Raw genomic sequence first — 27384 nt, 5'->3', positions numbered from 1 at the left:
ATAAAAACTTAGTTCACTATTATTTAAGTATTTTTTGTGGTCAATAAAAGACAATAAATAAAATCTTTAGATGTACAGGATTGTACAGGTGTTGCAATGGTTCAAGTTTTGTGCTTAAAGTCTGTTTTTTAATCTCAGATTCTGAACGGTTCATCAACAGTCGATTGTCCCGCGATTAAGTGACGTATCGATCCATTGGCGGGACAATCGTTAATGAACCGTTCAGAATCTGTCAATTTAGTATCTGAGATGAAATAACAGATTTTAGTACACACCCTGTATAAAGATACCACACATTCGCGACTTGAGAGGATGGTATCTATTTGTACTATCCTGTATCTTAGTTATAATATTTAATCATTTGAGATGCATTTTCCTGTAAACTGGCTACTGTAATGTACATAGACTTATTTATTTTACAAATAAAAATAGGTTTTGCAATGCAATTTTATTTTCTTATTTATTTAAAGGTTTTAAAAAGGGTAAGGTAAATAAAAAAAAATCAGTGACAACTATTCATTTCCGATTTAATAAATAAAATAAATTAACGTAATGTCTATTTATCACAATGCGTTAGACGGCTTGAGAATACTTTTACAAAAATAAATAATCATATTTTATAATAAGTGGCTTTCTGAGGTATTAAAAAGGTAACTGATCAGTTAATTTTCGATGTAACTTGCAATTATAATATAAGTATAATCTGAGCCGCGAGCACTGGATTCGAAAACTCCGTTTACGTTTCGTATCGTCAACTGTCACTGTCAAAATGTAAGGCAAAGTTAGTTCCAAAAGTGACATTTGTTTTTTCCATATGTTAGGTAAAATTTCACCAAACGCTAAACGTATTTTGTAGCCTGTCATACGTCTGTCAGTTAGTACAAAACGTATCGAATCCTGTGCTCGCTGCACTGTACATTGCTGTCATTTTCTGCGGTAAATAAAGGCTAGAAGTTTATCAGTGACGACGACGACGACGTTTTTAGCAACATCTAGAAGAAAATAGATTCTGAAAAATCTTATAGACACCAGTGACCCCAGATTCTTATTTACTGGCACTGATGTGGTACGCCTTACACTTCTTCATGTATTTACGGCTTATCCATAAGAAATATTGATGGAAAGTTAGCCTTGTAGGACTCTAACAACATGGTATAATAATGCAACACCAGCAACTACAAGAAAATAGCGTACCTACATGGACGACGTATAGATTTATTTTTAAAAGGGTAAAGTATTCTTTACTTTTTATGTCCACATAAGGTATACGTATACATAACATTTTATCAATAAACACTTAATTATGTTACGTATCTCATTTTTACATAAATTAATTATAATCTCATAATATTGAATTGACACAATAATTAGGTAAGTATATAATTTTCTATTCTTGATCCTCGGATAATTTTTGTTACGGAGACTTTGGTGCACGGAAGATGACCACAAATTCGGAAATGAACCGATTGAATTAATTAATGCAAAGTAATATTGGTAGCGATTCTGTTTAATATAACAACAACCAAAACTTACATTGGAATATGGGAAATGAGATTCACATTTCTAACAAAGAGGTAAATTAGGTGCCTTGAGAATGGTTACCGGTGTATTTTTAAATGTGACCTATTTTGACTTTACTTGCAGGAGTTGCAGGCTTATATAATGATGATGATTCTGAAGGCACTAACAATACTTAAGTTCAGCGATTTCAAACTCAAAATTTTACCAAAAAAAAAAACACGCACTCACGCCTTGTACTAATGTACTACCTGGCGGGGTAGGTAGAGGTGCATTGCTGCACCCACTTTTCGGCATTTTTCGCCAAAATTTTACCAGCTAAAAATTTTATTTACGGAAACAGGCATATACTCCAATTTTAAACCAAGAAGAAGGTTTTGACGGCACTAAAAATACAATTTATGCCTTCAAAACCGCTACCACTATACCCATACAACTTATAAATCCATAACCGCGAACAGCACACCTACTCAGATCCAACTTTACTCTTATCCTCCGGGAAGAGTTCTTCAATGATTCTGTAGCAGTCGTCCCAGTAGACCACCTTGGCCTTGACCTGTGGGGTCGGGGAGGCGAGCGTCGCCCTTATAAGGTCGTCTAGAGGGTAGCCGCGACGGGCGAATACTGTTGACTGTGGATTAGAGAAAAAAAAAAGTAAATTAAAAAGTTAAGGGGAAAGTTTTGTGAGTGTGTCTGAGTATGTTTGTGAATATTTTATAAGTAAACGGTGACGGAATTTGATATTTGGTAGGTATTAGGTATGTTGTGTAGGAAGCTGAATCACAGGATATGAATATATTTTTTACCGGAATTTCTAACGGAAACTTTTACATTCAAAGCGCATCTATCAAAAATAAATATAACGCTCACACATCTTTCTATCAAAATAAGAGGAATCATTTATCTTTTGGTGAACCAACCAACATGTGTGGAATCGTGGACTATATTTAACACCTACCGGTGTGAACTTGAAAGTGACGTCATCCCATGTGTTTTGGCATCACAATAGTTCAACCTTGCATTGAGTTATGCAAGATCACCCGATAACATTGAATCATGAGAGAAGTAGGATGAGTGTGCTGTTTGTAATACCAAATTCCAAGAATTTAAAGGTACAATCGGGGACTTCTATCAATTTGGTGTGTTATTAATTGTTGATATTTATACTCTATGATGGTGTACATATATGTACTTATGTGGTTCTAACTGTTGGGTGTATTTGTAAAACATTACATTTATGTTAAAATCCTTATTAATCCCGTACGCAATTTGTGTTTGTAGTGAACGCGCGGATAGTGACGCCAAATGTATTTACACACTATTCCACAGTGTGTAAATACATTTGAATGCTAAGTGTATTGTGTGTCAGGATGAAAGTAAAAAAATCTTTTCAATTAGCTATAAATACACACTAAATCAATCTCAGTGTATGAATGTCTAGTGGGTCAATGAGCATGACCTAGGAGGCCTATATCCAGCAGTGGACACTCAAGGGCTGATGATGATGATGATGAATATCTAAAACGTAAAAGTTTGTGTATACTCACGGAGGCGGGCAGCGTGGTGGCGGGACAGAAGTCGTTTCTGCCGTCGCCGCTGTACACGATCCGGTCGTATTGACGATCCTGTAACGAATTAGTGAATTATTATTATTTATTTGTTAAAATACATGGTGTTGTAAAAAGGGTTTTGTGAATAGTAAGCTGTAAAAAATATTCATTTTCCATAGAAACATTGTTTACTCCTTTCAGTGAATGCTCTATCTTCAATATTGAAGGTAGATAGGTACTTCTCCTTTGTGTGACATCGCCCTAGGACATCCTATATATTATTTAGGAAATATAAATGTATGTAACATGCATGCACAAAGGTTTCGGTAGCTCGTTTTTCTCATTTTCTTTCAGTAATTATCTTACTTACCTTGCACCAAGTATGCAGCGCGAGAGCCTTGCACAGGTTGGCGGGGCAGCGCGCGCAGGCCGCCTGCCGCATGCACGGCTCGATGTGCAGCCGCCCGCTCTCGAAGAACGCGCCGTTCGTTATTATTGACCTTATTTACGTAATTTTCATGTCAAGCATAAGTCGATATCGTTGATAAATATAATGAAAAGTTGCAGACCCAATAAAGATCCCTGAGGTACGCCACAAGATACAGCGCTCCAGATGGAAATTCTATTACTCACCACAACAGCTTGTGATCGGTTGTCAATGTAGGATGAAAAAAAACCTGAAGAGATCACCGAGAATACCAGCTGTCTGTGAGTTTAACAGAAGTAGCTTGTGATCAACCGGGTCAAACGCTGTAGTACCTTGCAGTGTGCAGCGCTACGCAGCAGGCAAGAGGGCGTCCCACGCTACGTTTGCCTGTTCATAGTCGTTGGCGTTTACCTATGTACGTAAGCAAGTAGCATGTAGTACCCTGCTTGACCCCTGGTTCTTGTCGGCCATGTAAACTCGCACGGGTAGTATCTATGTATGTAAGGAGGTAGTATATAATACTATATACCTTACACCACGTATGCAGCGCTAGAGCCTTGCACAGGTTGGCGGGGCAGCGCGCGCAGGCCGCTTGCCGCATGCACGGCTCGATGTGCAGCCGCCCGCTCTCGAAGAACGCGCCGTTTGTTATTATTGACGTTATTTATGTAATTTTCATGTCAAGCATATAGCTGAACACAAAAGAGTAGAGATTAATGTTTTTGGAACTAAACAGATTTTAACCTGGCAATAAAAAAAAACTTGTGATTTGTGGTCTGTTTCTATGGTTTGAATGTCAAACTCGCCCTGTTCCTGTATAAACAAATCGAATTTTGCTTAATTTTGGAGTTTTGTGGATTGTTGAGTTTGTTCACGAGGTGAAAATGAATAAAACCATTCGCAGCGAAGCTAGACAGATGATTTACAGCGTTTACCTACGATGTTTGGCGGAGAATGAGGCTGGAGAAGTATTAGTCAATATATGCGATGTTTATGAAAGAGCAGCGTTTTATACTGGTGAGTAGGTACTTAATTTCTAACCATTAACATACATTGCTTATATTTCTTGTAAAAAAGTACTATTTTGATGTAATAGAATGCCTTTCAATGTGTATTTGTTATTATTATAGAGGTTAGAAAATACTAGTGTCAAACGTTACATGACATCAGGGTCTGGATGCTAATGTTGTTAAAACATCAGGTCTAGATACTTTTTTACTTACCCCGACTCAAAAAAGGTATCGATAACTTTACAGCTGTAGGTGTCTATGTGTGTCGGTCTCTCCGTGTTAGAGTACCTATTGTAAAAATATGTGTAAGAATATGTAATGCCGAGTTGCAGAAAGGGACTTTAAACTAATTTTGACATTAAATCTATGTCTGTCTCTTTCTGTCCGTATACTGTCAAAGCAAGGCAACAATACATTTAATGCCGACATTAACTTAAAGATCCTTTCTGCAACTCAGTGTAAGAGTTGATATAAATTCCCCAGACATAATCATTCGCAAGTCACTGCTTTTCTGACCAATTAAATATGTAATTTGTTGCAGGAAAATCGGTAAACACAGTTTTAGAAGAATTGCCGGGGCACATTTGAACTTTTTCCTGAGCAAGAAAAAACTGTAATAAAATATCGATGTGTGATACTATCACTTTTCTCCTATAGTAATTACATAATGGGATAACCAACATGTGTTTCAGTGCAAAAAAACATTATGAAATACACAATGAAATAAAAGCTACAGTTGATTTGATTTAATGAAATTCATTCAAGACTGTCTGACCCCTCTCCCCTACTAATTTCTTCTCTTAACATAAACCTCCCCAAAAAGTGGCATTTTATAATTAGTAAATATTTGAAACATTTCTGGTTTTGATTTTTTCTGCTAAAGTATCGTGATACTTTTGTCCGTTTTCTATACTATAATAGTGTGGCCACTTTCTTAGATTGCCACGCCCTCAATTATTCTCTACTCTTTTATGTTCAGCTATAAATCGATATCGTTGATAAATATCACGAAAAGTTGCGGACCCAATAAAGATCCCTGGGGTACGCAATTAGGTACAATGTTCCAGCTAGACCTTCTTTTACTCACCACAACCGCTCGTGATTGGTTGCCAATGTAGGACGAAAACCAGCTGGAGAGATCACTACGAATACCAGCTCTGTGTAACTTTAATAGAAGTAGCTTGTGATCAACTCGGTCAAACGCTGTAGTGTAGTACGGTCAGGTGCAGAGAAACCTGACCCCCTTTTCATAGTAACAATGCTTCTGAGGGGGGTCAGGTTTATCTGCACCTTACTGTACCTAACAATTATTTTATTTACCGAAAAGAAACACAGGAAAAAACTCTGTTTTTCCTAGTTCAGAGCAGTATTTCATCTACCTTAAGCATTAAGCGTTGACCTATTGTTAAAATACTACCTATTCGTCGTTGTCGTTTACATATGTATGTAAAAAAGGCAGTGTGTATGTAGTACCTTGCACCACGTGTGCAAAGCCAGTGCCTTGCACAGGTTGGCGGGGCAGCGCGCGCAGGCCGCCTGCCGCATGCACGGCTCGATGTGCAGCCGCCCGCTCTCGAAGAACGCGCCGTTCGTTATTATTGATGTTATTTATGTAAGGAAGTAGTAGTGTTGATAACAATAATTATACTAAATCGTTGATAAATATCACGAAAAGTTGCGGACCCAAAAAACAACCCTGAGGTACGCCACAAGGCACAACGTTCCAGCTAGACATTCTTTTACTCACCACAACCGCTCGTGATTGGTTGTCACTGTAGGACGAAAACCAGCTGGAGAGATCACCACGAATATCAGCTGTCTATAGCTTTAACAGAAGTAGCTTATGATCGACCCGATCAAACGCTTTAGTACCTTGCAGTGTGCAGCGCTATGGCCATGTTGTCGGTTGTCGGTTGGTTAGGTCGTCGGTCTAGCGTCCCACGCTGCGTTTGCCTGATCATGTACCTATGTATATAAATAGGTAGTATATAGTATTATGTACCTTGCACCATGTATGCAGAGCCAGTGCCTTGCACAGGTTGGCGGGGCAGCGCGCGCAGGCCGCCTGCCGCATGCACGGCTCGATGTGCAGCCGCCCGCTCTCGAAGAACGCGCCGTTTGTTATTATTGACGTTATGCAGTGCTGGGGAAGGGAGAGAATAGAGATAATTGGTGGAAGAGTTTAGGGATAATCGTCACCCTAATACACTCGCCAGCAATGAAAAAGTTCCAACTAAAAATGCCGACATACCTGCACCTTAATATGTATCTCCTACGACGTTGAATCTAGCTACGTAAATGAAAAACCTAGTTGGTAATAGATGGCCTGTTAAATGTACTTCAGAGTTGCAGATGGCGTCATCAAGATATACGACTGGAACTATTTGATTGCTCGCGAGTGTATTACAATATGATGTTGCAAAAGTGATAAGTGTGAGTAATCAGAAAGGGAGGGACTCAGGAGGTCATCCTGAAGTCATCAAGCACACACTTTTTAAGAAAGGGGTCCCTTTTGGCTTATTACCTATAACCTTTATGAAACACTCTATATAGAATGTGTTTTTCACAATTTCACGGGAAAACTGATGAATAACTTTTAATCAAATTTTAAATGAAAATAATATAGGCTGCTTTTTGTCCCGGAATCTTTTGGAGAAAACTTTTTATGACGCAACCAAGTTCGCGAGAAAAGTTATTATTTAGATTTAGGTATAGACATGTACTGCATGATAAACAATGTCTATACGTACTAAGAACTAGCACAGGTAACTAAATGTAATTAACATCAGATGGCTAAGTACACAACAGACTGCAAATGGAATAAAAATTACCATCAATGTTCTAAACAATATATTCCGATGAATGAATTAGTTTTCATATCAAAATTATGCAAGCTCAAGTGATAGTGGTTTAGCAATAAAGAGTTTTAATAATAACCCGTAATAAGGCAAAGGAAAAATAGTTTCCACATTATTTTGAACTCTAGTACCTTGAGTTACGGGCAAAAACCAATGAAAAAATTTGTAACGCCATGCCTTATTAAGGGTTAAGGTAAGTAAGCCAGTAAGAAGGTGACTTTCAAGATAATGTTAGGTATTCCTAAACGGATGGACTGATTTGGATGCGTAAGTATTTTGTTTATTTGGAAAGGCACTTCCTATCTCTATACCGCGGTTCATAAAACTCATATCACTGAAAAACATTGGGTGGGTTATAAATAACTCATCATCAATCAACCTTCAAGATTTTATAAATACGAATTTGACGCGCCTGCCGCATAACTTGCGAAGAGCGGATGTGAAATGTGACATCATAAATTTGGGAACGCCCCGGAATAGAAGGCTGGATCTAAAAATAGATGTGCTATATTTTGTCTGATCTTAAAAGTGGCCTTCCCAATATATGCAGGTCGATTCAGTGTTTGAATCCATCTTTTGTATAAAAACGATGGATTCAGACAGATTTTCAGGATTGAATTTCTGTTGAGTTAATATACAGGGTGTTGCAAAAAGAGTATACTAAGCCGAAACCTACATGTGCAGCATGGTATTTTAAAATTCTGATTTCAGTTTCGGGCTTAGATATACCATGCTGCACATGTAGGTTTCGGCCCCTTTTTTCAACACCCTGTATACATAATAGCATTGGTATAGCATTAAGATTGTTAATGAATTAAGAATAGGTCTCAACCAACGTGCGTCATTTGGGAAACCTTTCAAAGTTGGAAGATGAAAATAAGAGGAACCATTAATTGAAAATGTTCTATATTGGTTCAATCAAAATTGATTTGATATTTTTAACCGAAGGCGAAAATAGCAGTGGTGGCGTAACGAATAAGGCCTCTTTCTTTCACTCAAGGGATCGGGGTTTTAAATCCTGGCATGTATTTACCAATGAATTCAATCAACTTAAGAAAAAGTCGTCTTATGGTGAAGGAAAACATCTTGAAGAAACCTTCAAATCCCGTTTTTATGCGAAATACACAATAAAAAATCGCGTATGCGAATCCTAACTACTATTATAACTGCGAAAGTAACTGTGTCTGTCTGTCTGTTTCTATTTCACGCCGAAACTACTGAACGGATTTAAATGAAATTTGGTATACTCATGGTCTAGACTTCTAGACCCTAAAAAAGAACATAGGCTACTTTTTATCCCGGAATTACCACGGGAAAACTTTTTAAGGCGAAGCGAAGCTCGCGAGAACAGCTAGTAAGTAATAAAATACTTACGTCTAATTCGTGAGTCTTGAGCCAGTGTTTGACGAACACGGTGTTGGCATCCGTCAGGAGGAGGATGTCCCAGCCTGGAAATTAAACAAATAGGTTAACACATGAAGGCAATATTTCAGACACTGCCATATCACAGACCTATTTGGTCTGTTTTTTAATCTCAGACACTAAATTCGTCCCGCCAATAAAACGATAGGTCACTTATGTAATCGCGGGTCAATCGGCTCTTGATGAATCTGAGATTAAAAAACAGACTTTAGTGGTTTTGATTAAGCTGTGACAGCGCAATGGATAAGATATCATCCTATGATGAATTCGAGAGGTTGTCGGTTCAAATACCTGCAAGTATTTCGAAAAACAAGACAGTTTGGTTTAACCTGCATACTTATCTAGCACAATTTTTACTTATTTAGCAATATTTAGCACAATTAAATGTGCAGTAGTGAACCCACAGACCAGATCCACAGTGGACCAGCGTGGTGGAAATATACATACCTATGACCTCAAGGCACTAAGTTTTCATTCGACAGAGCCAGGTGTATGTTATACCACCGAAGAAAATAGAATATGAGTTTGATTGGATCATTAAAAGTTACCCAAAGTATTACGGAAGTATCGTCTCGCGATAAACAATGAAATTGTTGGCTCACGTTCGTGGGCTATAAATATAGCACACCTATCGTTTCTAAAAATAAGTATTTCACCTGTAGATAGGTACATAACGATACAACAATAGTGATTTTCACGTTTCATACATCACTCGTGGAGATTCCTTTCGTGCACTTTTTACACATGTGCGTTATTTATAATTCATAAACGAATACTTTGCTATAAAGTTAATAAAGATACAATGTATAAATCAATATTAGTTTGGCCCGGAAACGGGTCACATGGCTTCATTAATATTCTGTGTCTAATGTAGGGACATACTATAATTGGAGCGTACTTGGCGAATGGATGATTAAAGTAGTTTTCCCATACGTCATATTGGGTTTATTGTTATCACCCATTGACTTATATATTACTAGCGTAAGGACAGGCCCAACCGCCCTAGAAAATGACACCCTCGCGTTGGCCCTAAAACCTCATAAATCTGTCATAATTTGTATGAATTTAGGGCCAGCGCGCGGGTGCCATTTTCTTTTGACAAAACGTTCTGACGGGCGTATCCTTCCTTTTGAAATCATTGTTATCACCTATTAGGTACTTACATATTGTATATTTTAGTCTTCTTCTTATAATATTTTAACATACCTACCTATAGTGAGCAGGTTTCTTGAAAGGAGCCCAGTGGCGTATCAAGTACTTAGGGTCTGGCGCACTGTGCAGTTATTGCATTTAATTTTTTTTTATCTGATGTTAATAAATGCTTAATTTTTCATTTTCATATCAATTCATTCGTCACCGACACTCCATGTTCTTTATGTAGGTATCTACTCCCGCTCCCGATACTATCGTGTGCTTTTTTCTATGCCTGTAAGAAGAAGAAGCACCTACCGTTGGCAGCTAGCCTGGTGAACAGCTCCGGCAGCCCTGGCGTGGCTCTCATGCACGCGATGCTGCCCAGAATGTCCTCCTGGCTGAGACCGGCTGAGAACGCATGCTCGAACACCTGCGGGCAATGGGGAGTTGCGTTAGCACGTTTCACACTCGTGTTGTTATGGAGTAGCTGTTCCCCCAAGTTTAGCCATAAAACGGTTTTGAGGTGACAATTCCGGGATTAAAAGTAGCCTATGTGTTAATCCAGGGTTTCCGCATCTTAAATACCCAATTTCATCAAAATCAGTTCAGTAGTTTTTCGTGAAATAGTAACAAGCTAAAATGATCAAGGCCAAAGTTTGTTTGATTGTTACTCTTTCACGGGAAAACGGTATTGGGAAATGAAGTTAATTTCAATATAACAAAAAACACTCGATTGAGCGTTGTGCGGAAGGTATAAGGTAAATAGCACCCACATTGGACAAATGTCATTACATTATTAAATAAGATAGATACCTACTATTGTGAACTGACTTCCAACTATGTAAATATGGTCCATTAAAAATATTATTTAATGAACTCCCAGGACAATTGACATAACTAATGTTACAATAAAATGATAATGCATTGTTATATGTACGTAACTATGTTGCATAAGTTATTGTATCTATTTGCTTGCAATTCTTGAAATGTATTTTTGAGTGTGTAATATGCGATAGTGGAAATGCAGACACACGATAATCGTAAGAGAATAATTTTATTATGGTAATAGGAACTTCTTAAACAAGAAGAACTATTTTTTTCTCCACGATCTATTTGGTGTACAAGCGTAACGGTTTAAAATTATATTTAATCATAACGACCTAAAAGTCTGTTTTTTATCTCAGATACTAAATTGACAGATTCTTATCTCATCAACAGTCGGTCGATTGTCCCGCGATTGGTCACGTATCGTTATACTGGCAATGCGGGACAATCGACTGTTGATGAACCCTGTAAAAACTGTAAATTTAGTATCTGAGATTAAAAAACTGACTTTAGGTAACTAAGGTATTTTAAAACAGTGTTCAAGAAAGCCTCGATCAAAGATTTCAAGCATTTTTGTACGAGTATAACGTCATTGTCAGGGACATTTGCTCTACGTTACGTTACATTATATCTTTACCCGAGGGTACAGTCAGCTGCAGTTGTCTAACTCAAAAACCGACAATGTTGTCGATGTATTTATTTATGTGTGCCTTCAAAATAAACATCAATGGAGAATGAGTAAGATCGAGATGCAACAAAAAATTCACGTTCAGTAAAGTGTTCAGTAAGTTTTGAAAAAAAAGTCGCTTCGCTTTCTAGATTTGATGTAGGTAAGTATAAATACCTACACTTACCTACATAAATAATTCCTTATTACACAAACACAGATACTCCAAAAAAAAACGAAACATAGGGTACAGTTAGCAGCTTTTTTATGATGACTCGTCACGACCCATTTCGTCCCCACTGCTGGGGCACGGGTCTCCTTCCAATGAAGTAAGGGTTTAGGCCTAGTCCACCACGCTGGCCTTGTGCGGGTTGATGGACGAACCATTTTACGATGAAAAAAATCTTTTAAATTTCAACCTGACTGTACCCACACCGTGAGAGTGACTGCCAAACCCGCGTCTGGCGCGAGCCAAGGCCGAGGAAAGCGCGTGAGTATCGATCTATGCGGAATTCGGCGCGTGATGTGTGTATGTGCGCCTATTTTTGAGTTTTTACGCAAATTATCTTAGAACGGTGGTAGCTCAGTCGGGTAAGCGCCCGCATATCACGCAAGAGATGCGGGTTCGAATCCCGGCGCTGACAGTTACCAATGAGTTCTTTGAATTTAAGTTCAATTTATAACATCGCTCTTACGGTGATAGAAAACATCGTGATGAATCCCGCACATCTAGACGTGTATCCTAAATGCATGATTGTACTCATTCAAAACCTCGTGTCCTCTGACTACCCCTTCGGGGATTACAGTCGTGAGAATATTTTAAGTAGGTATGTATTACTATATATGTATCTTAGAATCTTTGGGTTAGCACTTTTGGGGGGTCACTCTACGATCGAATGAACGAGCATTGTCACGCAATCGGCACGCTTAATGCAACGTGATAGATTAGTGGTTAACGCTGCAGTTTTGGTTTTCCGAAGCTTCCGCTTTCCGGAGCGCTGCACTGACCACGGTTCCATGTGGTTGTATTAATCGTGCCGATTGCGTGACAATTCATGTTGGTTCGTGCGTCGATTTTAGAGAGTGACCCGCAAGTCCCCACTGTAACGGGTCCGATATCGACGTAGGTCACTATATCGTGATTTGCGATAAATATATACAGCGCTGCGATTGGTGGAAAGCACGAGTCCGAAGAAATGCTTCTCTGATAGAATGATTAACTGAAAGCATTATTTGGAGATGTGCAATGGTTTGTTATCAAAGAGTGATTTTGGTTAAGAGAAGGGTCATTAATTTCAAACTCCACTTCTGTATTTATATTATACTTCCCTATTTATCAGCTATGTACACCCTTGGATGCATTGAGATTGTACCAAAACAGTAGGTATAAGTATCTTAAGATGTTTATTGGTTATGGGTAAGTATACTTTAATGGCAAACAAAAGATCACTTCCTGGCTGGACCATGTAGCTAATCTTATCTAAATCTGTTTATTTTATCATAATCTATTGTAGGTAGATCAGTGTGTTCCAATCTATTGCTCGCAAATATCAGAGAGCTCAAGAAAAAAAGTCTATGTGTAAGTAAAAATGTAGGTACATAATGGAAATGTGGAAATGAAAATAAAAAATAGCTTTTTCATTGGCACTTATATATATACACATTTAGAATTTACGAAACAAACAGTTTATGTTTTCTTCTATCATCTGCATACATTATCAGTTAAAAGTTTCATTATAGTTTCCACTATAATTTCTATAGCACCACTTTGTATGTGAGAAAACATAAACTTTTATAGTTTTCGACAAACTATGACACCTGTACTAGACATACTACATGTATGCACATATTGAACTTTAACTCATACTACTTAATTATAAGTTTCAAGTTTTTTTCACTTTAGTAGATATACCTAGATAGGAAAGCTATTTCAATAAGTAATTATTATAAAATATACTATAAATTCATTTATACACATTGTAGTTATAAATGTTGGGCTCAGATGTATTCTATTCTATTCTATTCTCTGTGGGGGCGTAAGTACCTGCACCTGGCTCTCTCGAATGTAACCTTTGCGCATATCCCCAAGGTCTAAACTGCCTGGGCTCAGATCAGATGTATGACCAACTATTTTCCAAAGGAACATAACATTGAGAAACACTGGAATGGATGAATAATATTTGTTAAATTCCTACCTGCTATGATAATGATAAGAACTTGTAATAAACAAAAGCTTACCATAGTGTTATTCATAAGATTTTTTTTTTATAAATCTATTGGAAATCAAATCATTCAAAACAAAAAATGTTTTAAATCAAAATATTCAAATTATTACCATTTGACTTGTTAGGTGTGTTGTGGGGCAAATTGGAGGAGAACATATACTTTATCCTCTTGTGTATTATGTACCAGTACTTACATAAATCAATCACAACTAAAGTTGTATTGTGTCTCTTGTGGATCTTTGCTTTGATATACTTACCAAAGACATTTTATGCTAGTAAGGTATATTATTACAAGATATTTAATGAATTCTACATGCACTAATACCCCAAAATCACATAAGAAAATTTCAATAATCAAAAATAGGAACAATAAAGTTTTTCTGATGTTTAATAACAACTATTGAACTGTGATACTATAATAATAATTATAGTAATGGACATGGATATTTATTTATTTATTTATTTATCTTTATTATGGCAACAAACAGTCATACATACAGACATTTATCGAAATAAACTTACATTCAATTATAGACCTTACTGTGCCGAAAATACAGTTCAATTTATATTAAAAATAAAAAGAGCTAAAGAGACGCTTAATAATAATAATAATACAGCAGCAATTTGGAATCTGATTACATCAATTTGAAAGTAGGTATATATATATATATAAACTACAAAATAGACACTTTATGTTGAAGCAGCATTACAATATTCTTACAAAAGTTAGTTTGTAAGTACCTATAATTAAGATTAAATAATATTTTACAGTTGTCCAAAATTGATAATGCGCTAGAAATCTTTGACAGATCGGTTGCTTTCGATTATGTGACACATGATATTGACTCCTATTTCTTTAGAACAAGGTGCAAAATGCAGGTGTTTTGTTTAAGGCTCTTACGATTCAATGATTCGGGTGTGAAAATCTGCATGTGCACTATCAATTCAGGGGAACTGTACTTACTTATATGAAAAGTTTATTACTTATTGTTGCATGCTTATGAAACAGGTTCTCTTGAAGGATATAAGGTGATTATTGAATAAATCCACGTCAGAAAATTCTTTGTTGTAAGTGGTGATTGAACGAGATATGAAGCTATTTCGAGTGTAATTTTTTTTAAGTTAGGAGGCACAAGTGCCGTTTTATTATTATTTCGCGAGGTGCGAATGGGCAAGCGTATTCTTGTCACAAAATTAATTTTAGATAGAAGTGTTGGGGAGTCGATTAAGTTATTTAAAATTTTGAAAAGAAAGGACATATCAATGAGTTTACGGCGGTTTGATAATGATGTTAAGTTATAATAATTTAGTGAATTTTCATAGGAATCTAAACGATGGCTACGGTAATTTAACAGTTTAACAAACTTTTTTTGTACATTTTCAATACGATTAATATGAATCTGATAAGAAGGGTTCCATACTACACTGGCAAACTCTAAAATAGACCTAACAAACGAGTTATAAAGAAGTTTAAGAGTACTTATTCTTTTAAGGGGTTTACTGATTCTTGTAATAAAACCAAGGTTTTTGAAAGCTCTGTTAAGTATATTATCTATGTGTGGATTAAATGAAACCTTGCTGTCCATCATAACGCCAAGATCACGGATGCTGTTAACACGTACAAGTTTTAAATTATTTATTGTATAGTCAAACATAATTGGTTTCTTTTTTCGAGTATAAGTTATAACAAAACACTTCTCAACATTAAGAAAGAGTTGGTTAGTATTACAGTAATTTAATAATGAGTTGAGATCGTGTTGAATACCCATGCAGTCTTCGATACTAGAAACTTTTCTGAACAACTTAGTGTCGTCAGCATAGAGTAAGTGATCAGAGTTACCAAGGATCTTACCTAAATCATTGATGTAAAGCGTGAACAGCAAAGGTCCTAGGTGTGAACCTTGTGGAACTCCTGAAGGAATGTGCAAGAACCTGGAGCAATACCCCTTCAAGCATACTGCCTGACTTCTATTCCGTATATAGGATTCTATCCATCTTAATAGGTTGCCGTGTACACCGGCCCTCATAAGCTTTACCAAAAGCAAATCATGGTTAATTTTATCGAACGCTTTGGAGAAGTCGGTGTACACGACATCCACCTGTAGGTTACTGTCCATGGCATTAAGAATATAATCTGAGAAAACTACCATATTTGAGTCAACACTACGAGCTTTTACGAATCCGTGCTGGTTTTCAGATAGTTCCTGTTTTACAGCACTAGATATTTGAGTTGTAACAATTTTCTCAATGATTTTACCAAAAGTGCATAGTTTCGAAATAGGTCGATGGATATAGGGTCCCATAGGACTTCACATAGCTATACTATAAAACTTCATCATTCCCATTGAATATCCACTGTCTACCATCACTTAATTTAAATAGTACTTAGTTAAAATTAAATTTGCCAAAATTCGGAAAAATACTAAAATCTCGAAAAAAAAAAATGTATCCAAAGGTTGTCTGGTAGAGATTTCTATAATAATTAAGGCCGCCTCTTTGTACTATTAATTTTTTTTAGTTTTTATTTGATATTTTTGTTAAATGTTTGCTAGGTGCAAATAAGTGTAAGTATTGTATTGTAAAATTGAAGCGGGAAAAAAACTAACTTACATCGCTCATGTAAGGGGTCCAATCATGGTTAGTGCTGTCCCATTCGGGCGGTGGCTGCCTCTCTTTCAGCCGCCTGATGATAGTGGCGTCGGAGTCATCGTCTACCACCGTCCGGTCGAAGTCAAACACAGCGAGCGACGGCATGTCTCACGCGGCGGCCGCGGGCGCACTGATGAGTAAAAACTTTTTCAGCTCATCTTTGCTCTGAAATTTTCCTGGTGAATTTTCCAAGTTTGTTGACTTTTCCGAATTTGAAGGTTATGATCTTGACAGTGACATTTGACAGCTGTTTTTGGGTACGTTCCAAACTTAATAAAGTAAATTCATGCATCATTCACAATACTGACGTTGCGTCTGGATCCGTAGAATCACGCACCGTCGCCCGTCGCGTTGTCAGAAGCCGGAAATATAAACACTTTTAACACAATGTGTCTTGCTTTAAAATACAAACAGGAATACGGAAATCTCATCTCTCTCAATCTCAAAGGTGAGATACGAGAGTGTAAAGATAGCTTTATTCAAAAAGAATCAAACCACTTAGTAGTCTGTGTATAGAGCATAGAGTAGAGTTGACCATAAACAATAGATTAAAAAGTTATACCCCATTTACACTCTCGCACGAGTGGCGAGGCGAGCGACAAGGCGAGGGGCGAGGCGCGAGTGTGAACAGACGCTCGTGGCTCGCCTCCTCGCTCGCCTCGCCACTCGCGGCGCTCGCGTCCGGAGCGGTTTATGGGGCACGAGTCAAAGGAGCTCGCGTCGAGATCGCGTCGCACGCGAGCGGGTGTTTACACTCTCGCGTCCGCTTCATTCTGGCTTCTACATCGTGCCGCGCAGGTTGTGTTCGTCGTCGTATAATTATAACGTAGTGTTTTTTCCTCAGTTGTATAATGGATTGGTCGCAAGACGAAACATTTAATTTCATATAAGTAAATATTTCAATAAAATAATAATAATAAAAAAACACTAAAACGTAAGAAATAAAAGCAGTACTTACCTGCTTAGATATATTAGTACTGTCACATAGAATAGGTCTAAACCATGTCTAAACCTTAAATTATTTCTTACGTTTTAGTGGTTTTTTGAAGTCGTTTTTTTATCATTATTTTATTTTATTACTTATTTATACTTAGTTTATTTGCAATAATTGACAATCAAAATTAAGAAGCAAATGATACCTATAAGTCCTACTAGTCAGTAGTAAACACGAAGTAGTTGCTATATACCTACCGTTGAGGAGTTCCCTTGACTACCTTCCGTTTCCATCATCAGATCAGCTCAAGGTCACCATCATATTTTTTTTAATGTTAAAAATATAGGTAAGTACCTGTGTACTTTCTAAATTTCATTAACTACAATCGGTTAATAGGTACCCAAAATGGAAATTCATAGCCTGTTTTAACCCTTTACACACCCTTGGAGGTGGAATCAAAATTTGAAAAAAATGGGACCACATGGGATCTCAACCCAATACATAAAAAAAGAATTTTCAAAATCGGTCCATAAAAGGCGAAGTAATCGGTGATCATACATATATTCTTTATTGTTGCGGCTAAAACTTCGACGTCCTCCATCGTTGCTAGCTCAAAGACAACTGAACTCTGCACGAGAGTGTAAACACCCACTCGCGTCACACGCGAGTGGGTGTTTACATTCGCGCCTCCGCACGAGTGACGAGGCGAGCGAGGAGGCGAGGGCCGAGGCGAGAGTGTAAATGGGGTATTAAAATTCGTAGTCGCCATAGGGATGTCGAAAGTGCAAAAAAATATCGATATTTCGATATATCGATATTTTCTTTTATATCGTTACTGAAATCGATATATCGAATAAAAAATATCGATATATCGATATATCGGTAGCTTAATAGGAATAAATCCTTGCGAAATCAAATTCCTTTATTATTAAAAAAATACTATTTTCACTTTGTGCCAGTGTCGTGTATTGACATGTGTGATGACCCCTTTACACTCTCGCTCGGTACACGGTTGCGAGCTAGCATCGCCGCATTGCGTTGTGACGCAAACAAAAGGGTATTGTTAATGAAAAATATATCGATTTTGATATGTTTTCGATACTTGATTATTTATATCGATACATCGATATATCGGTTTACAATATATCGTCGGAAAATATCGATAGATTTATAAAAATATATCGATATATCGATACATCGATTAGGGCATGCAATACCGCAATACCGGTATCCGTAATACCGGGATCCCGGACAAAATTCCCGCCTTTTTCAATACCGGTATTGAAAGATAATACCGGTATTGAAGTAATACCGGAATCGGACTTTTTTAGGCTATAAATATGCGATTAAGATTTAGTTAGCCTAGTGTTCCTATATACTGTGAAAGCGCACTTGTTCCCAACCGTTTAATGCAGTTTTCGCGTGCTAGAAATCTACTGTTGACCATGCGTACACCGACACCGGATGTAAAAAAATAATTTATTATAAAATTTAAACGCTAAAACTTAATTCTCGTAAAAATCTACAACAAAATACAAAATATGATTGTATTTTCTTGTTTTATTTTTACGTATATGACCTTTAAACACATTATATGCCATTTATTACTAGGAAGTCTAATACCGGTATTAATACCGGGATCCCGGTATTGAGTTGTAATACCGGAACCCAATACCGGTATTGAAAATTGTTCCGGTATTGCATGCCCTAACATCGATATTATTTCGACATCCCTAAGTCGCCATCTTGTTTTGACCGCGTTTTCTTTCGGATCTTGTGTGAAAATAGTCGCGATTTATTTTAATTTTGTGTTTTAACTGTATGGTTTACTATGTCGAAACGAAGAATTGAAGTTCTCGACCCTTTTATCAAGAAGAAAAGGTGCGTTGTTTGTTTTTTTATGGGAACTTGCCGAAGTCCTCCATCCATGCTTGTTTTATTTTGACTTCTAGTAGTTTTCAATTTATTCTTTGTTTCTCTAAAATCAATACTATTTGTGTGTAGGTGGATCTGTTTTTAGCCTTCACCTAGTTATCCTGTGGGACCTGCGTACCCCAACTTGCTAAATATCGATAACAGTATAAAATCTCCATCAATTAAATTTCCTCACTACGTGCAATAATACGCACTGGAAAAAATATCTCCCTTGCAGAACTATTAAAACTAAGACCCCTGTCAGTGTGAAAGGCATAATTAGGTCGGTAGGACACTGGTTACATTACCTTTTGAAATTATAAACAAAATCCAATTATCAACTTCCATACTGTTTTTTTTTCAGGGAGGAAAAGGCTGCAGCGGCTGGTAAATCAGGAAGCAGTGGCGAGTCTTCGTCAGAGCGCTCCGCGGCAGTCAGCAGCGCCATGGCGCCCACGTCCGGGAGCACCCCCGGCATCAACTCCTACACCGGTCTCCCACACTCACAGAAATACCATGAGTTACTCCGCAAACGACTCGGGCTACCTGTTTGGGAGTATAAAAGTGACTTTATGAGACTCCTCAACACCCACCAGTGTGTTGTGCTTGTTGGTGAAACAGGATCCGGCAAAACCACACAGATACCTCAATGGTGTGTTGAGTTTTCTGCAGTAACCGGTGGCAAGTCTAAAGGTGTTGCTTGTACACAACCAAGAAGAGTGGCAGCCATGTCTGTGGCTCAGAGAGTGGCTGAAGAAATGGATGTGGCATTGGGACAGCAAGTCGGTTACAGTATCCGTTTTGAAGACTGCTCTGGACCTCAAACACTGCTGAAATACATGACAGATGGTATGTTGCTTCGAGAAGCCATGTCTGATCCTATGCTGGAAGGATACAGGGTGATTCTGCTTGACGAGGCTCACGAAAGGACTCTGGCCACAGATATTCTCATGGGTGTCCTCAAAGAGGTTATCAAGCAAAGATCAGATTTGAAACTAGTTATTATGTCTGCTACTCTGGATGCAGGAAAGTTCCAGCAGTACTTTGACAATGCCCCCCTAATGAACGTCCCTGGACGTACACACCCTGTGGAGATCTTCTACACGCCGCAGCCTGAACGAGACTATTTAGAAGCTGCCATTAGAACCGTAGTCCAAATCCACATTTGTGAGGAAATTGCTGGTGACATCCTGTTGTTTTTGACTGGTCAAGAAGAGATAGAAGACGCTTGTAAACGGATCAAAAGAGAAATAGACAACATAGGCCCCGAATGTGGGGAGCTGAAATGCATACCATTGTACTCAACACTGCCACCAAATCTGCAACAAAGGATCTTCGAGCCAGCACCACCAAACAGACCGAGCGGTGCAATTGGGAGAAAAGTTGTAGTGTCCACAAATATTGCTGAGACATCGCTGACAATTGACGGAGTAGTGTTTGTGATAGACCCAGGGTTTGCAAAGCAGAAGGTGTACAACCCTCGTATCAGGGTGGAGTCTCTTCTGGTGTCTCCGATCAGTAAAGCCTCGGCCCAGCAGCGAGCTGGTCGTGCCGGCAGAACTCGCCCTGGAAAGTGCTTCAGGCTGTATACAGAGAAAGCTTACAAGAATGAGATGCAAGATAACACATATCCTGAGATTTTGAGGTGAATTCACAGAGAAGTATAAAGATTAATTTTATTTCATATGCTGTGGAATCAATAGTAATAAAACTCCCTACTGTATAGACACAAGCATGAACATGGTTTGTCAGGGATACATTTAATTCAGGCAGTGAAACTGGCAGCTATACTAATCAAAACTTTATGTCAATCAACAGCCAAAAATCATCTAGCATTAATACAGTAGGCACACAGTCTATGGGAGAGGCCCATGTTCAGTACTGGACATTTATGAGCTGATAATGATGTCCCTCCACTCTGTTCATCATGCATCATCGAGCCCTGCGATTTTGGGAGGACCCCATCAACAGCTATAAGCCACATTCACAGTTCTCAGGCTTTACAATTCCTGCAAAACTATCCAACTGTAGCACACCAATATATAAACTGTAAGGCCACTAACTCAGTTTTCCTCTCTTCCAGTCTAAAAACTTATCAACTTAGGCTTCCCTTAACAACGTAGGGCCTTACCACAAAAACTTACACAGTATTTAACAGATGTTTAGCGCTGTCAAACTCCTACAAAATCTGTCAAATTTCGTTTTAAACACTTGTTAAACAGAGTTTAAAGTTTTTTGTGGTAGTACAGTTAGGCTTCCCGCCCCCGCCCAAAGCGTATCTAACGCGCCAATTCATTGCCCTATTTCCAGATCAAACTTAGGGTCTGTAGTTTTGCAGCTGAAGAAGCTCGGCATCGATGACCTGGTGCACTTCGACTTCATGGACCCGCCCGCGCCCGAGACGCTCATGAGGGCCCTGGAGCTGCTGAATTATCTGGCTGCACTGGGTGAGTCACTTGCGTTTCATCATTGTTAGCTCCTAAGCTAACAGGTCTACAGATCAGCCCGGTGATGCCACTTTTTGTGTTTACCACTAACTGAAGAATGAAACTGCGCGCTTAAATCGCAGTCAGTGACTGCCAGCTGTCGCAGCACGGGCTAGTTATCGGCGTAGATTAACTTTACTATAATAGCGCGATTCAACATAAGTACGGCGCTGTGATTGGTAGAACGCGTATTAAACGAGTTTATCGACGTCGGTAACAGACCCGTGAAGCGACCGCTTCTACTCTGTATGGCTAATGCTTTCGCCAATAGGACAATGTGAGTATTCTACTATGCGAAACTTACTGTAAGTGGCTGCAGTTGGCTCACTAGAATGAAACATTTCTGAGTATTGCACTATATCTTACCTCGCTGGTCAACTGCGGGTTGCTAGGTGAACACATGTGAATTTAAAGATTATGCTAGGTTTCAATACAAATCCCTATACTTACTAACTCACTACTTCTCTAATTCCAGACGACGACGGCAACCTCACAGACCTGGGCGCCGTCATGGCGGAGTTCCCGCTCGACCCCCAACTCGCCAAGATGCTGATAGCTAGCTGCAACCACAACTGCTCCAATGAGATCCTGTCCATCACTGCTATGTTGTCAGGTCAGTTAATATTAGAGAGGCCTGAACAGAAACCTAAACCCTCTTAGAGCTGAGAGAGGGTCAGGTTTCTTCAATCTTTTGCATTGTAACTCCATGAATCGATTCTCGATCTAAATCGTATGGTTTTGTTTTGAATCGATGCAATGCATCTTGAAAGATCGTATCATTGTGAAAAAAACAGGCTTTTTAATAGATTCTCGATATAAATGGTATAGCTTGAATCGATCTAGGAAGATATAATTAAACGCAGTAAACACACGAGTTCTTTATTTTTAACAAATAAAAACGTAAGCTACAGATCCAAAAGCTGTTATAGGACTCGTGCTTATTTTACAAAGTATAAGTACTAACTACTAACCATTCAAAATACACAACGAAATAACAATATTTTATCTTCCCCAGTCCCGCAATGCTTCGTGCGGCCCAACGAGGCGCGCAAGGCGGCCGACGAGGCCAAGATGCGCTTCGCACACATCGACGGAGACCACCTCACGCTGCTCAACGTGTACCACGCGTTTAAACAGAGTGAGTAGAGAGAGAGAGAGAGAACAAAACATACAATGCCACAAAAAGTTAGGAAAGTAAAATAAAATTAACGTGAATGTTGCTTCCCGGTGCCGAAATGAGTTCTAGCTCGGTTTAATGCCAGCTAGAACCCTTGAGTAGCCATGTCTGTCGAGAGACCGACAGTCGACCCGTGCCTAGATGTTAACGACGCGTTCAAACAGAGTGAGTCTGCCGAGAGACCGACTGTCGTCCCAGGCTCCTATGTCTCTACTCAACTCCAAAATCTATGTCTGTCTCTTTAAATACCTGTACTCTAAAAGCAAGACAGCAATACATTTAGACTGTCCACCCGAGCGCAAACAGTAAAAATCGACCAATGAAATTACATAAAAACTCCGCTCATGCAATTTCTTTGATCGATTTTTACTTCGGACCCCGATCCACTGGCCTTCCGCTGTGGTGGACAGGCAGCCTTAAGGTCGACATTAGCTTTATGGTCGCAGCAGATATAACCGTAACGTAAAGGGATTGCCTTTTTTTCTTCTGTCAACCAATAGAATGTGAGCTCGCGTTCACCTTATAGATCTGTCCAACACAAATATTTACCGCTGTCTAATAACTTATGAAGCTTTCACATTCCATTCTTAACACCTGTTAAACGTTGCCGCGTTGTTGAAACTTCTTTGTGGTACCTTATGTTTATAAAATAATATTAACAAAATATCCTCTCTACGTTACAGACATGGAGGACCCGCACTGGTGCTACGACAACTTCATCAACTACCGGTCCCTGAAGTCCGGGGACAACGTGCGGCAGCAGCTCAGCCGTATCATGGACAGGTTGGTGTGATGTGTGTCGTTATAGATTTTGGAAAATAGGCCGTTGGGGTAGACGAGTTCTCGAGTGAGACCACGAACAGGCATACTGCCCGCTGGACTGACGACCTTAGGCTGGTAGCCGGTACTGGCTGGATGAAAAAGGCCGAGGACCGAGTGTTGTGGCGCCCCTTGGGAGAGGCCTATGTCCAGTAGTGGATGATTATTGGCCGATGATGATGACAGAGTAAGATAGTAAGGTATTATAAAAAAGTCTTGTAAGCCGAAAGGGGGGACTCAGATCGTCATTCTGAACAAATTTTGGTCTACGACATTGGAAATTCGCGAAAAAATTTAGAGCTCCATTGTAAAAAGTCATGTTGCGTTTTTATACGCGAAAAACATTATGTGTTATTATGGGTTTATTTACTAAACTGACTACACTATAACTGAAAACTTACTAACTGTAATGCTATGTGTGTTTCAGGTTCAACCTAAAACGGACGAGTACGGAGTTCACGAGCAAAGACTACTACATCAACATTAGAAAAGCACTGGTCAACGGATTCTTCATGCAGGTAATTTGACTCACTGTACATTATACCGGTTGTGTCAAGCTGCGTACAGACCGGCAATGAGAGATATTTATCATTAACATAATACAGGGCAGATTGCAGCAACGAAGGTCAATGAAACCAGATATTGTCGTTTGTTTGGCCGGTCTGTACGCAGCTTCAGTCGAAGAAGTGAAGAACTTTTGGGTTTTTAGGTGAAAGTCTAGAAAAGGCGAACATAGCGTGGGACGCCACTTGACCGACAACCATAGACAGTTTGAGGCTGAGGACAGGCATAATATTTGACGCCTCCTACGTCCCTCATTTTTGGGGATGTATGTAATAGCTTTCCTGAGTGTCCTGTCATCTGTATCTTAAATACCATTGGTCTCTGGCCAGCAACTGATGCTAATCCTGAAAGCAAAGTGATAATTTATAGTCTTTTCTAGTTTTCCCCGACACGCTAAGTAGATGTTAGGGCTGGGAAAAAAACCTTCCAAGCATGGTTCTATCTATCTAAATAAACTAATTTCCCCTCTCTCCCCCCACAGGTGGCCCACTTAGAGCGTACAGGCCACTACCTCACAGTAAAAGACAACCAAGTGGTGCAGCTGCACCCGTCCACCTGCCTCGACCACAAGCCCGACTGGGTCATCTACAACGAGTTCGTGCTCACCACCAAGAATTATATACGGACCGTTACTGACATCAAACGTGAGTGTTATGGCTTTAAGATTGCCTTTCCATCAAAGAGATGCTATGTTGTGAACATGTATGCAGCTACGCTGCGACCACGAGTGCTGTCGAGTTAATTCGATAGGAAAGTCATTGGAATTTGTATGCATTTTATTAGTTTCCAACGTTACCGACAGGGGCGCTGATCACGATGTCATGCAAATGGCTATCGAATGACGCTAGCTATGTACTTGAGTCGACAGCACTTGAAACTCATTTGCACTATCCAATCGCAGCGCCGTATTTATCGTGAAGTTTATCTACGTCTAGACTTTCTCTCGTCTCTCTCTTAAAAGTCATTACTTTACTCCCTGCATGTAAACACATACAGCATAACTTAACCACAATGTTTTCTCTATCCACAGCGGAATGGCTGCTAAAGATCGCGCCACAGTACTACGAGCTAAACAACTTCCCTCAATGCGAGGCGCGAAGACAGTTGGAGTTCGTGCAGACGAGACTCGAGTCCAGAGCTTACCAAGAAGGATTCTAATCTCACATAGACTGTTTGGTGTAGCTAGTATGGCGTTTGAAATGAGGATGTAAAGGTTAAAAACTTTTTGTTTTGACAGTTAAAAAAGGAGATGGTAATCATAGACTAAAAGGAGTTTGCGTTGACTTAAAGAAGGTAAAGAAATTTTCAACCAATGACAGGTGATGGCCGTCAGCCTATCAGAGAGGAGCTGTGGTGGCGACATCTACATTTCACTTTGGTATAGAATTGTCAAAAAATCAGTCTTCATTATTCAGTAAATTGTCTGTAAAAGTAGGTTTATGTAAAATGTGTGACGCTAAATTTGAATTTACTATATTTAGGTGTGTATGAACTCTACTTAGCGTTAGTGACAAACACTAGGGCTAGTTCTGTCGCCGTGGTGACAGAACTAGCCAGTCAGATCATTGTCTAAACTTACAGGAATGCTTACAAAATACAACTTTCAGATATTTTGTTTCAATAAATTTAAATGGATCAAAAACTACACTTTAATACCGTACTAGTTGAGCTAAACTAATAAAACTGGTATAAGGTTGGAATAGCTATTCCTTTAAAAGCCCGATGACTTCTGTTAAATTGAAATAGGGAATAATTCAATGTTATGCCAGCTTTATTGGTAAAGCCTTATAAACGTGAAATATGCTATAATGGATGAATGATTACAATGTCAAATGTGATGAAATTTAATTATTTTTGCTTAGTTTAAATAACGTGTACTAGCATAACTAAGATAGGATTCGAAATTATTTAAGTTGGTTGAGTTCATTTGTTAGTCGTATACCTCGAAATCAAAAAATCCTTGTAGCTTTTCACCTATTCGCATTTCACCTTGATAGCGTTTTTTGTTGTAGCGTATAATATCGGTAGTATATTTTTTTACTAGCATATATTTTTAACAGATTTTTACAACAGTAGCAAATTTTGATGTAGCATGTATTATCAATAGCTTATTTATTAAGCTGCATATATTTTGAATAGCAAGTAAGTATTTTTTGTCCCATCTTATTTGGGTCGCATATTGTTGTAGTGTAAAAGAAATATCGCGATATGTACCTAATAATGCATTACAAAAAATATCTATCAAGGTGAAAAGCGACTACAGTGAAGACAGGCAGGAAAGTAAATCTTGTATGAATTTTTCAGACAATTGTCAGTAGCGATCAAAAATTACACTACAAGAATAAAAATCTATTCAGAAATTTTGATATCGTGGCGAAATGCGAATAGGTGAAAAGCTATAAGGATTTCTTGATTTCGAGGTATACGACTAACAAACGGTTGAGTTTATGATGTTCTATACTAGGGATATTTGGAGTAGGATACAATTTATATCGTCTGTTATTTAATATTCGTAGTGAGGATATTTCAACAGCTAACATTGATATGAGTTCAAGATATACTATTATTATGTGGTGTTAAAATATCTCATGACTATTTTGTGTATGGTGTCTTAGCCGAAACATAAAAGTAATTAGAAAATAATGTATAGTTAGATATATACAGGGTGTTGCAAAAAGGGTATACTAAGCAGAAACGTACATGTGCAGCATGGTATATCTAAGCCTGAAACTGAAATCAGAATTTGAAAATTCAGGAAAAAAAATAAAAATTTCCATAGAAACTTTGTTGGTCACGTGACTTTTGACTATGGAAAATATTTTTTTTTTTCGCGAATTTCCAAATTCTGATTTCAGTTTCGGGCTTAGATATACCATGCTGCACATGTAGGTTTCGGCTTAGTATACCCTTTTTGCAACACCCTGTATATAAAGGTGACTACTGACATTGAATATGTATATTTCTGTGTCACACGCTACCTTAACATTAATCTATCTTCTTGCTAATGATAGTAATAATGCTCCTGTCCCATCAATCGATTTTATGGTTTTCGTTAATAAGAGCTTAAAAAGTTAAAGCTAAGTATTTTATCCGAAACGTTCTTATAGTGGAACTTTTAATTAGATTCAGCAAGCTTTTAATGGATTAAAACCTTTTGAAGAAAAAAATAAGTATTTAAAATCATCTCGAGAAGAAAGTTAATTTT

At 38.4% G+C, this 27384-nt stretch overlaps 2 protein-coding genes across 2 annotated transcripts; one reads left to right on the top strand and one right to left on the bottom strand.

The window, feature by feature from the left end:
• Positions 1-1873: 1873 nt before the first annotated feature.
• LOC119691935 (pyridoxal phosphate phosphatase PHOSPHO2) lies at positions 1874-16523 on the bottom strand. Its single transcript, XM_048629978.1, has 6 exons — positions 16247-16523; positions 10235-10349; positions 8738-8811; positions 6508-6648; positions 3066-3143; positions 1874-2149 (listed from the first exon to the last, which is right to left on the bottom strand). Exons 1-6 carry the CDS (start codon positions 16388-16390, stop codon positions 1985-1987), a joined length of 717 nt encoding a protein of 238 aa, XP_048485935.1. The 5' UTR covers positions 16391-16523; the 3' UTR covers positions 1874-1984.
• Positions 16524-18961: 2438 nt separating this feature from the next.
• Positions 18962-25397, top strand: LOC119691934 (putative pre-mRNA-splicing factor ATP-dependent RNA helicase PRP1). The gene is made up of 9 exons (XM_048629901.1): positions 18962-19100; positions 19498-20778; positions 21444-21580; positions 22095-22232; positions 22635-22757; positions 23480-23579; positions 24043-24133; positions 24661-24823; positions 25210-25397. The coding sequence occupies exons 1-9, from the start codon at positions 19051-19053 to the stop codon at positions 25335-25337; spliced, it is 2211 nt and encodes a 736-aa protein (XP_048485858.1). The 5' UTR covers positions 18962-19050; the 3' UTR covers positions 25338-25397.
• Positions 25398-27384: the final 1987 nt, after the last annotated feature.

Source organism: Plutella xylostella, chromosome 24 (assembly GCF_932276165.1).
Source record: "Plutella xylostella chromosome 24, ilPluXylo3.1, whole genome shotgun sequence".
Taxonomy (NCBI): domain Eukaryota; kingdom Metazoa; phylum Arthropoda; class Insecta; order Lepidoptera; family Plutellidae; genus Plutella; species Plutella xylostella.
This window is presented reverse-complemented; position numbering and strand designations above follow the sequence as displayed.

Coding starts and splice junctions, on each gene's coding strand:
- LOC119691935 (XM_048629978.1), bottom strand. CDS start 16,390: ATGCCGTCGCTCGCTGTGTTTGACTTCGACCGGACGGTGGTAGACGAT. Junction 8,812..10,234: donor CACCAGGCTAGCTGCCAACG/GTAGGTGCTTCT, acceptor TTTAATTTCCAG/GCTGGGACATCCTCCTCCTG. Junction 2,150..3,065: donor CCACCACGCTGCCCGCCTCC/GTGAGTATACAC, acceptor TCTAATCCACAG/TCAACAGTATTCGCCCGTCG.
- LOC119691934 (XM_048629901.1), top strand. CDS start 19,051: ATGTCGAAACGAAGAATTGAAGTTCTCGACCCTTTTATCAAGAAGAAA. Junction 22,233..22,634: donor CATCACTGCTATGTTGTCAG/GTCAGTTAATAT, acceptor TATCTTCCCCAG/TCCCGCAATGCTTCGTGCGG. Junction 23,580..24,042: donor CTCAGCCGTATCATGGACAG/GTTGGTGTGATG, acceptor TGTGTGTTTCAG/GTTCAACCTAAAACGGACGA.